The sequence below is a fragment of the Pituophis catenifer genome, unplaced genomic scaffold (genome assembly GCF_029215685.1).
Source record: "Pituophis catenifer annectens isolate HBS135680 unplaced genomic scaffold, rPitCat1.0.hap2 SCAF_11, whole genome shotgun sequence".
NCBI lineage: Eukaryota > Metazoa > Chordata > Lepidosauria > Squamata > Colubridae > Pituophis > Pituophis catenifer.
The window spans coordinates 17,972,041-17,984,604 of NW_027256891.1; the positions used below are offsets into that span (position 1 = coordinate 17,972,041).

Sequence of the window (12,564 nt, forward strand, 5' to 3'; positions counted from 1 at the left end):
CCCCAAACTTTTAAAACCAATTTAAAATTGAATGTATAAAATACTAAAAGATATTTAAAAATTAAAAATCTTTTATAAAAGAGGGAGAAAATTAGGCCAGGCCCACCTGGTGAAATAGTAAGGTCTTTAAAGCGCGGCGGAAGGTGCGCAGATCCGGGATCCTCCGTATCTCTGGGGGGAGCTTGTTCCAGATAGTAGGTGCCCCCACAGAGAAGGCTCTCCCCCTGGGGGCCGCCAGTTGGCATTGTTTGGCTGACGGCACCCGGAGGAGGCCCTCTCTATGGGAGCGTACCGGCTCCCATACTGGTTAATCCTTATTACATTGTAACAGCCAAGGCAAAGCGCCCATCGACATGAGTGATGTTGAGTTGGCCACACCCACATGGTCACATGACCACCGAGCCACGCCTACCCAGCTGATCATTAGGGCAGCGAACCGGTTGTTAAATTATTTGAATCCCATCACTGGATAACAGGTTATACAATCTAACAGATACGAGTTGTGTAAGTGCAATCTATGGATAAATGCCGTTCAGCCCATCGTTTTGGGGACTGGCTGAGCTGTTCGGTTTGATGATCTGCTGTTCAGTATTAATAGATCACTTCATGGTTTTCTGCTCCCGATTCGTTAACTTCTTTAAAAAATTGGATTTGGACTGGACAGCATTTCAAATCGAGAACTGTCCTTTAAGAGTCCTTCAAAGAGAAGATTGGCTTCAATAAATTAAGACACAAAGCCCTCCCTTGTAAGTTTTCTTTTCTTTCTTTCTTTCTTTCTTTTTTTTTGAAATGGAAGCTTTAGTGTCTAAATGTGCAGCCTGAGGGCGTTTTAAGAGCACATCTTGGTGAACAATGAGTTCCCAACCAGAAACATGGAACCTGTCATACAATTATGGATACGTGCATTGGGAGGAAATTATAGATATTTAGCTCAGAGTGTGGCAGGTTGAAATTAAAGAGAAGAGAAACTGAGCACTAAGGTTTCTTTGGAATAGCACTGTAGAATTTGAGACTTGAGGAGGAACATATACTAGTCCTTGCTTATCTGTATGTGGGCTACTGGAGGGGATGTGTTTTTCAGTAAAGAAAAAAAAAAAAAGGACCAATCAGGAAGAAAATAATCTCTCATCAAGGAACTACTAGGGAGGAAACCACACCTCCACCAAGCTACCCTATATAAACAGACAGGGCTACTTATATATAAATAGGCACCAAACCTCACACTCACTTGTACTGATGATGTCACCTAGTTGGGTAATGAGAGGTCTGCAAGCAAACAACCGAGCTCATATCCTCCACAGGGCTTTTCTAGCTCATGAGAACAAAACTAGTATGTCAGCTCCAATTTGAATAACAGAGTTGGAAGGGACCTTGGAGGTCTTCTAGTCCAACCCCCTGCTTAGACAGGAAACCCTACACCACTTCAGACAAATGGTTATTCAATCTCTTCTTAAAAACTTCCAGTTTTGGAGCATTTACAACTTCTGGAGTCAAATTGTTCTGATTATTGTTATTTTATTTTATTTTTGCTTTAATTTATATGCCGCCCTTCTCCAGAGACTCAGGGCGGCTTACAATGCGTTAAGCAATAGCCTTCATACTTTTGTATATTTATTCAAAGTCAGCTTATTGCCCCCACAATCCGGGTCCTCATTTTACCTACCTTTGAAAGGATGGAAGGCTGAGTCAACCTTGAGCCTGGGGAGATTTGAACTTGCAGTAATTGCAAGCAGCAGATGTTAATAACAGTGCTTTAGTCCACTGTGCTACCAAGGCTCATTGTATTGTTCTCACTGTCAGGAAATTTCTCCTTAGTTCAAGGTTGCTTTTCTCCTTGATTAGTTTCCACCCATTGCTTCTTGCCCTGCCCTCAGGTGCTTTGGAGAATAGCTTGACTCCCTCTTCTTTGGGGCAGCCCCTGAGATATTGGAACACTGCTATCATGTCACCCCCTAATCCTTCTTTTCATCAAACTAGACATACCCCGTTCCTGCAACGGTCTTCATATGTTTTAACCTTCAGTCCCCTAATCATCTTCGTTGCTCTTCTCTGCACTCTTTCTAGAGTCTCCACATCTTTTTTTTTTTTACATCATGGCGACCGAAACTGAATGCAATATTCTAAGTGTGGCCTTACCAAGGCATTATGAAGTGGTATTGATACTTCACGTGATCTTGATTCTATCCCTCTGTTTATGCAGCCTAACAATTCAACTATTGTTAGGCAGACATTTCTCTGTCTCTCTGTGTGTGTCTTGTAGCAGGAACTTCAGAATCTCACTTCTAGTGTTATTGTTTGTATTGCTCTTTACATGATGGAGCAGAGAATATTCTTGAGATGTGGGATTCTAAGCAGTCGGTTCTTTCTTTGCGTCTTCCCTTCCCTTCCCTCCATCTTCCAAGCGAGTGCCTTAAGGTTTGCTTTTCAGCGAGTGGATTCCCTCTTAAGTCCTAAAGCCGCTCACAGATACACATTTTGCTGCATTGGGTTGTGTGCCGAGAATTTTTATTAGCTGCTGTTGCTGCTTCTTCTCCTTCCTTCCTTCCTTTTTTCTTTTTTTGCTGCTGCTGGAGTGTGGTGGAAATACAAATGGAGCCGAAAAGCTGGAATTAATGCGCAGATACACCGAAGCATCCAAATGAACTGTCCTCAGACGGTTGGGCTGCGAACCCTTAGTGAAGTTGGCAGCACGGTTTTGAAAGTTTGCGGCTACGTCAAACCTTCAAGGCCTAAATTCCACTCTGCTTGGTTAGCATTAACCCTTTACGGCTTGCTTGGAGAAAGAGAGCGGAGTGAGTGATGTTAGGAGATGGCCCATTAAAGAAAAGAGCTTTTCTTAAAGGGATTTGGCTGAATCCCAAGACAGGAAAGTGCATGCCAAAATTACTCAGGGCCAGGAGAAAAACGTTCTATTTCAGCTGCATCAGAAAATGCCTAGAGAGGGTAAGACTATTTTGTCAATCAACCCCACTACCGACAATGGCTATTCAGTTTTCTCATGCAGAAATGGATCCCATCATCTGCTGTTTACTTGGAAATGCACGCCAGAAGTTGAACTTCAGACTATCTGTATGTGATCCAACCTGAAGTGAAGGAGGTTATATTTCAGGATGGAGATAAAGTATCAAGAGAGAGAGAGAGAAATCACATGGCTCCCTTGTAGAATATCCTTCTTTATCCAGGCTTGGTGGTCGTTTGAATGTAGTTAACACTAATATTAAAACCGAAGACCAGGTCCACTGGCTGTCTTTTGTCCAAGTAATTGTGTATGTGAGTGTGTATTTTTCCTATGTTTTCTTTTTAAAAGGATCAGAAATGTTTATATCAGGGTGTCCAACCTTGGCAACTTTAAAACCTGGTGTTGTAGCCCACCAGCGAAGCCCATGGCAGATTCAGACAGTGAGGAGATTGGGGAGGAACATGGGCCAGTCCTGGAGTCTGGACAAGGCTCTGATGAGGGCTCTGCATCGGAGGCAGAGATGGGGCCAGGGCCGTCCAACAGTTATCAGCTGCCTTCGGAGTCGGACATCAGTGGGGCAGAAGAACAGCTGGAGCCTGTTCCCGATGTGTGCATGCGCAGAGCTGTCAGGAACTAAGGAACAAGGGTCAACTCGGGAGTAAAGCCACAGGAGGACGTGTGCAGCGCGCATCAAATGTGTGCTTCACATGGAAAAAGAAGACTTCCCTAGGTAGTGGTGAGGGAAACAGCTGTGCCGCATGATTTAGTTTAGGATTTCCTGCTTTCTAGCGAATATAAACCTCACGGCACAGCTGATCGTCAGAAATACCAGTTTGGATGAACTGGTAGCTTTTTTAAACTACCGGTTCGACCGAATTGCTAGCTTTTATCACCCAAACCGGGGTGAACCGGTAGCATTTCACCCCTGCTGTGTGGGCTTTTTGGATTTGATTTTTGCAATGAACTCTTGACAAAGCCTTAGTTGGGAAATTACATGACTGGCTGAGATGATTATGATGAGGACCAGAATTAGAAAGGATGATGGTTGCTGTTGAAACATGGACCTTTTTCCTAGGATGGCTTCTTAAGTGGGGTCCCAAAGGTCTGAACAACCCTTCAGGCTGAGTTTCAGCTCTTACAACAAAGCAAGTGCTGTTGCATAACAACGGAGTCATACGGCTACTGTAAAGTAGGGCACAAAGACATCCTACTGTCTTTTAATGGAGTTTTGCTGGGTTTTCCCTTTAATGGAATTTGAACTGCCTTTCGGGGCAGCATACGATTTGGAGCATAATTAATCACTTCCTTGCCCTCTTTTGCCCTGACCATTTGCCTAATCAATTTTACATCTTCGCCTAGACTCCCTGGTTGACTGAAAGAACAGAAAGCAAGAGGATATAGAAGGTTTAATAAATAGTTTGCAACCTTCTGCATGTGAACATAGCAGTAAGTCAAGGGACGCAGTGGCTCAGTGGCTAAGACGCTGAGTTTGTCGATCAGAACAGTGGTTTGAATCCCTAGTGCTGCGTAACGGGGTGAGCTCCCGTTACTTGTCCCGGCTTCTGTCAACCTAGCAGTTTGAAAGCACGTAAAAAATGCAAGTAGAACAATAGGGACCACCTTTGGTGGGAAGGTAACAGCGTTCCATGCGCCTTTGGCGTTGAGTCATGCCGGCCATGTGACCACGGAGACTTCTTCGGACAGCGCTGGCTCTTCGGCTTTGAAACGGAGATGAGCACCACCCCTAGAGTCAGGAATGACTAGCACATATGTGTGAGGGGAACCTTTACCTTTAAGTCCCATTTAAGGGTTAAGAGGTGTATTTTTGAGAAGTCATGGCAAGAAAAAGACATAAAATGGGACAAACTAACGTTAGCAAATGTTTCACTTAAGACCACAAGTCTGTAAAGATTCTCAGTCATCCAGGTCATGGTTGTCCCAAAGGTGCTTTTTTTAAAGGAATTGGACTTTCTTGGTTTTCTTTGAAGACGTTTTGCTTCTCATCCTAGAAGCTTCTTTAGCTCTGACAGGATGGTGGGGAATGGAAGGATTTATATTCCTTGCAGACAGCTGGTCGTTTGCATCCTTTTAGAGGGTCGTTGAAGCACTTGGAGGTTTATCTGTGTCCTCAGGGTCACCTGAGTAGTGCAAATGGTTCCTGTAGTCTGCAGTTTTTTGGAAATCCATTCCTACTCCCACACTATTCGAAGGATGCTCATTTGCAAAGATGCAAAAAAATCTATAGAGATTCTCAGTCATCCAGGTCATAGTTGCCCCAAAGATGCTTTTTTCAAGAGGCAAGTGGACTTTGTTTCCTGAGGACACAACTGGCCTCAACGACCCTCTAAAAGGATGCAAATGACCAGCTGTCTGCAAGGAGTATCAATCCTTCCATTCCCCACCATCCAATCAGAGCTGAAGAAGCTCCTTGGATGAGAAGTGAAACGTCTTCAAAGAAAAAAACAAGAAAGTTTTTCCCAGTTTCCTCCCGGGGGGGAAAAAAAACACCTTTGGAAATACTTAACAACACAAATTTTGGGCTCGATTGTGGTCGTAAGTTGAAGACTACCTGTATAGCAAGCCAGAGATATCTTCAACGAATTTGTACTAATTCAAGAAGCAATTAAATAAAACATTGGATAGGGAGGCGTGAGAATCTGTAAACTTAATTGTGGCATTTATAACTGGATATCTCACGTCAGGCAGGGTTTAAAGCCCCATGCCTCTTAGCGCTGGCATCGGGAAGGGGGAGAAAAATGCTGACTTCACAAATACGGGCTTAATTTATTTCGCATTGCAACTTGTTTCCCTCCAGCTTTTCTTTTCTGACAGGCACAGCAACAGCAGTAGAAATGCCAGCTGACACCGTAGTCTGTTGAAAGTTGAACTTCGACTTGTTAAAAGAAAAGGGGGTGGGTGGGAGGGAGAGAAGGGGGAGCCGCCGGGATTTTAAAAAAACCCTTTAAAATGTCATTTCACAAATGTCTACAGCTTGTTACAGGAAACGGGAGGCGTTTTATAGAGGAGGGTGAGCGAATGGCAACTCCTCTGTTCTCTAGGCAAAATTACAGTGCGGTTTTGCGGGCTCCTCCCCCAGGAAGCTTCAACAACGAGACTTGAATATTGATATTCTTATTTCTTAGGAAATTTGGGGAGATGAAAGTTTATTATTTTTATTTTTAAACAAACGGCACATCATTAATCAATCAGTGTGTCATCTGAGTACAAGATTTTTGTGTCATCATATTCCACATTCACCACCATTTTCTTAATTCATATATCTCTTTGCTTTTAGATTTTAATTTAATTTATTACAACATGTTCTTTCCAGATTTCTTAAATTTTATGCTGTTTTTTGTCTATATTCAATCTCTATCCATTGATAAAATTTCCCCCATGTATTGCAATACTCCGATTCTTCCTTCCCTTTAATTGCCATTGTTAATCTATTCATTTCTGCACATGCTAATATTTTCTTGATTACCTCTTAAATTCCTTTGTAGGAATTTTTTCTGCTTTCCAATTTTGTGCAAATACAATTCTTGCTGCAGTTATTACATGTATGATCAAATATATATTTCCTTTACTAATTTTCTCCAATAAGATACCCAGCAGGAAGAGCTCCGGTTTTAAATCAATATGTTGCTGTGTCATTTTCTCTAACCATGCTCGAATTTTTGCCCAATGATTTCTCGCTTCTGGACATGTCCACCACATATGATAGTATGATCCCGGTGTCTGTTGGCATTTCCAACATTTAGTTGATTTATCTTTAAACATTTTTGCCAATCTTTCCGGTGACATGTGCCATCTATAAAACATTTTATACAAATTCTCTTTATATGCTGTAGCCATTTTCTTAGGAAACTTGATGCCTCTGTGTCAGCCCTTCCAGGTAGTCAAAGCCAGAAACCAAAACCATGATTGCTAACACAAATCTGATCTTGCAAATCTGAAAGCTCTTCTTGCCTTTCTGGGAATTCCTTGATTAACAATGGTTCCTCTCGTGAAGCATTCGAAGTGACAATGGCACTGAAAAAAAGCGACTTCTGACCCGTTTTCACACTTAACGACTGTTGCACCATCCCTGTGGTCGCGTGATCAAAATTCAAATAATTGGCAACTGACTCATGTTTATGACCATCAGTTGCAATGTCCTGGGGTCACGTGATCCCTTTTTATCACCTTCTGGCAAGCAAAGTCATGGGGGAAGCCAGATTCACTTAACAAGCGTGTTACTAGCTTAACAACTGGATTGATTCAATTTAGCAACAGAAACTTCGGGCTCAATTGTGGTCGTAAGGCTGTATTACTATTCTTCTTCTCATCCTTACTAGTACTTATCTCTTCCCACTTATGGCTATATCCATGTTGCTTGTATCTTTACAATTTATATTGTTTTTATTGGTTCCTAGTATGATTTGATTGCTTATTAGTATCCTATGACTATCACTAAATGTTGTATCTTATGATTCTTGACGAATGTATTTCATTTTTTCTTTATGTACACTGAGAGCATATGCACCAAAGACAAATTCCTTGTGTGTCCAATCACACTTGGCCAATAAAAGAATTCTATTCTATTCTGTTCTGTTGTGTTCTGTTCTGTTCTGTTGTGTTCTGTTCTGTTCTGTTCTGTTGTGTTCCATTCCATTCCATTCCATTCCATTCCATTCCATTCCATTCCATTCCATTCTATTCTATTCTATTCTATTCTATTCTTTATTTGTTTCCTAGTACGATTTGATAGTTTATTAGTAATCTTGACTATCACTATCTTTTTATTCTTTATGAATGTATTTTATTCTACTTGTGTACACTGAGAGCATATGCACCAAAGACAAATTACTTGTGTGTCCAATCACACTTGGCCAATAAAAGAATTCTGTTCTGTTCTGTTCTGTTCTGTTCTGTTCTATTCTATTCTATTCTATTCTATTCTATTCTATTCTATTCTATTCTATTCTATTCTATTCTATTCTATTCTTTATTTGTTTCCTAGTACGATTTGATAGTTTATAAGTAATCTTGACTATCACTATCTTTTTATTCTTGATGAATGTATTTTATTCTACTTATGTACACTGAGAGCGTATGCACCAAAGACAAATTCCTTGTGTGTCCAATCACACTTGGCCAATAAAAGAATTCTGTTCTGTTCTGTTCTGTTTGTTTGTTTCCTAATACAATTTGATAGTTTATTAGTAACCTTCACTATCACTATCTTTTTATTCTCGATGAATGTATTTTATTCTACTTATGTACACTGAGAGCATATACACCTAAGATAAATTCCTTGTGTGTCCAATCACACTTGGACAATAAAGAATTCTACTCTGTCCTGTCCTGTCCTGTCCTGTTCTACTTCCCAGAGAATTAAGGAGAGAAGGACAAAGAGCAATGTATACCCCATAAGATAACCCTCCCCGCCCCTCCAGATTTTGTTACAACCAAATCCTAGAAGAAATATCCTAGGTTCTGGTTTGCTGAATCCACCCGAAGAGCATGACTGAACATCTGGGACGTGAACAAACATGAAACAAAACACGTGTATCACGCAACCCTTTAATAACATTCTTCTCTCCTTTTGTCTCCTGACCTTAGATCAGAGTGAAGGATTCCACTGTCGAGAAGAGTGTCGGATCCTTGGCCATTCTGACCGATGCTGGATGCCCCGGAATCCCGCCCCCGCCCGAGGCAAATCTCCTGAACATGGAAGGAACGTCATGTCCCTCTCTATAGGAGCTTCCACTGTGGATACGGAGCTTTACGAAGACTCTACTGCAAAGAGAACTTTTGCAACATTTGGCAAAGACAGGAGTGACCCTGTTTCTGAGGAACGGGGCCCGATCAATGTCAAAGGGAAAAGGACATTGGATCCACCCATCTGTAGTCCAAAGGTGAACGGGGCCATCCGGGAGGCTGGGAACGGTTGTGAGGCTATCAGTCCCATCACCTCGCCCGTCCATTTGAAGAGTCCCTCGTCTAGCAAACCGTCGGTGTCCTACAGCCTATTTCACTGCCCGTCCAGTCGCGACTTAGAGCCGTTTGTGACCAATGGTCCCTCCAGGCCTATGGAAGCAGAGCCGAGGGGCGCGGACAGTGAGAATACAGTGCATGAAATTAACCCTCTCCTACAAGAATGTAGGGAGAAAGACTCGCCTGGCGTGAAGAGGCTAAAGGATATTGTACTCTAAAGCGGATGGAAGGAAAAACGCCCTCACCAAACACGTCTCACCATTTTTAAAGAGCTTACTGACAGTTCACCAGGCAAAGTTGCTGTATTTAGAAGCTTTCCTTCAATGTATTGTTTATAAAAAAAAAAAAAAAAATGAAGCGATCGTTAATGTGACAATCTCATGTGGTTCATCAGGGGGCTAGTGAAGCAAAACGAACACCGTTTTATTTTCCTTTTCCCCCTATTTCTTCTCTAGTGGGGTAAGTGACGTTAGGGCCCTTCGGTTGACGGAAGTATTATCCGCAAAGTATTTTTTTTTCCCCCCTGTATTTTTCCAGATCAAGCAACCTTGGCAAGAAATGGGTTGACAGTTGGGTCTCCCGTGAGTTTTTTTTGTGGGGTGAAAAAAAGCCCTCCAATTCCGTCTTAGGCGATGTGTAATGCGGTGCCCTTGATTTTAGACGGGGGCGGCTATGCGCTAGGAACTTGGTTGTGCTTATTTCAGGACCTCTTGATGTGGGCAAAGTGCCTCCCTTCTCCCTTCATTAGGGTTCAGTGTGGGAATCAAAACCATTTGTAGTCTATCCCCAATCCTATGGAGCTTCTGATCTGCCCTGTATCCAGAGTGAATCCATATTCTGAGATGGTGCTCTTTTGCTATGAATCACCCCCTCAATCCGGAGAGCTTTCTGCTGCCACATGCTTTCTCTGTACTATTATCGTATTTGATATTGCAAACTCCTGTGTGTCGAGTGTTTGGGGGGGGGGCGGTCGGGGAAAAACAAAAGGCGTTTCAAGTTTTTTGGGTTCCTTTTTTTTTTTTTTTTGCTGTTGTAATTGTGCTTGTGGTTGTGTTCTATGAACAACAATCTAAGACTTGGGGGAACCTGCAAAAATTCAGCCCTTTCCCAGTTTCTGATCATTTGGCCAGGTGGTGTTTTTATTATTATTATTATTATTTTTTTTTACATTCTTCTTTTTTTCCTCCCCTTCTCTTCTTTGGTTTCTCTTATGTCATTTGCAAAGATGCAAAAAGTGCTGACATTTTTAGGAAGTCGAATTCTTTCTTTCTTTTTCTTACAACCCCGAGGAAGGAGACGATGTTATTTCTCCAAACTTTGATTTCCAGGCGTTGAACCTTGCCTATATATTTAAACTCTTTTGGCTTATCCAGAGCCTCAGAGAAATGAACTGAGCTTATAACTTAATAAGTGAATCCTAATATATCAGTGGTGCCCCAACTTCTTTGGACCAGTAACTGGTTTTGTAGAAGACAATGGACTGGGTGGAATGGGGATGGCTTAGGTTTTGCTTGCTTGCCCGCTGCTTACTTCCAGCTGTGCGACCCGGTTCCTAACAGACCGCAGACTGGTACAAGTCCATGACCTGGGAGTTGGGGGAACCCCTGTTATATATACACCATACATAGGTCAGCGTTCCATGAGTATCTTATTACGAGTAATGCACTAAACTACGTAGATTGTCTTGTTTGTATGTAGTGTGGGTAAAGCCCAGTGGCCCAGATCGTTGTACTTCTTGCTGGGCTAAAATCTGCCTTGCAGTTTCTCAGAAGTGGTCCTTTCCTTGCCAAAAGACGCTTCTGTTTTTCTACCTTAATTCTCAGGGTGCTTGAGAATTTCCCTGGGTGGCATTTCAATCCCGGCTTTCTTGTGGAGATGGTAGAGGATGTTATGGTTAGTGCTGTTACTTTCCGTTGCACTTCCTTCCATCACCCTGTCCAAACATGCTTCCTATTTGAAGAGACCAGGTTCTCTCCGGCCAGCTTCCCTTGAAATTAAAGGTAACTTACAACTGGAAGATATCTGATTTATGCTGTAAAGCTAGTCCTTGATTTACAACTGCTCGTTTAGTGACTGTTCAAAATGACGACAGCACTGAAGAAAAGGATTCACGGCTGTTTTTTCACATGGCCCGTTGCAGCATTCCCATGGTCGCGTGATCAAAAATTTGGATGGTTGGCAACAGGTTTATTTTTATGATTATTGCAGTGCCCCGGGGGTCTCATGATCCCCTTTTGCGACAAGCAAAAGTCAAGGGGGGGGGCTGGTGGTGTCAGATTCACCTAACAACCGTGTTACTCATTTAACAACCGGTTGTAAAATGAGGCAAAACTCACTTAGCAACGGTCTCGCCTAGCAGCAGAAATCGGGGGGGGGGGGCGCTCAATGATGGTTGTAACTCAAGGGCTGCTTGCAACGAGGTAGTGAGGGATGGAATGTGGTTGGTGGACCTTGGGACGCATCCTTCTGCCGCTTTGCAATGAAATCCATATAAGGATATCGCACGTCACCCATGGAAGTTCTCCAAAATTCTCCTTGCCTTTGAAAGAAATGCGGACATCAAAGTCCTTTTCATCAAGCTGAATGAGAACTGGTAGTAAATAATAATAATAATAATAATCCAGATTCCCATCTCTGCCTGGAGCTAATGGTACTACTGGCTTTCTAACAAGTTAGGAAGGGTAGCAGGTTTCAGATTGGCTACATGGACAAGACTGTTGTGGTTTTTGCAGGTGTTTGTACATTGCTGTTTCCACCCACCAACTTCTCCCAGTTCTACTCCTATGGGCCCAGTTCAGTAGATCACTCCTTTCTTCAGAATGTCCATAGTAGAGGCAGTTGAGAGGGCCAAATTACCGTATTTTTCGGACTATAAGACACCCTGGAGTATAAGACGCACCAAGATTTTGAAGCGGAAAACAAGACAAAATAGTTATTGGCCTCCGCGCGTTTGGTTTTTGCCCTCCCCGGCTCCCAGGAGCACTCTGCAGGCCTCCCAAACCCACTGTGTGTCCTGTTTTTGCAAAAACTGGGCCTGTTTTTGCCGAAAATGGGACGTGCAGAGTGGGGTTTCGGGAGGCCAAAAATGGCTGTATTCGATGTATAAAGCACACCAACATTTCCACCCTCTTTTGGGGGGGAGGGAAAGTGTGTCTTATACTCCGAAACGTACGGTAGTTTCTCAGAAGTATTGTGAAACTACTACTTCTAATACTTGTGGAAAGGTTCCCTCTGGCTTCAAAAACAGGCCTCTCTTGCTGACCATTATTTCAGAATTTTCTGATCTTCAGATACAAGAGATACGAACTCTCTCATTCTCTCTGAGATTATCCGCAGATTCCTGCTATGGTGGAGTTTGAGAGCCCATAACAGAAAGGAAGGAAGCTCCACCATCCTTTAGTGCATCTGCCTCCTAATTAAAAGCATGCAACGACAGAATTAGTAATTTCCGAAGACATAAATCAGGGAAGGCAGCTTGATTCATTCCTAACACCAGTGGTCCAACTGCTGGAAAGATCAGTTACAGATGTTAAATTCAGGAGAAGCATCAGGCAACCGTTCAAATGCCCAGCCCGTTTCCATTGCGTGTGTTGTCAAGGTTTCAGACAATCCATTCATCCTGCATC

The 12,564-nt window shown here is 42.6% G+C and overlaps 1 protein-coding gene across 1 annotated transcript in view; it reads left to right on the plus strand.

Annotated features, from left to right (window-relative positions):
• Window positions 1-9,202, plus strand: part of PCDH19 (protocadherin 19) — a 147,034-nt gene extending 137,832 nt beyond the window's left edge. Inside the window, exon 5 of the mRNA XM_070951726.1 lies at window positions 8,564-9,202. Within this exon, the coding sequence (XP_070807827.1) occupies window positions 8,564-9,156 (593 nt within the window). The 3' untranslated portion in view covers window positions 9,157-9,202. The remainder of the gene's footprint in view (window positions 1-8,563) is intronic.
• Window positions 9,203-12,564: the final 3,362 nt, after the last annotated feature.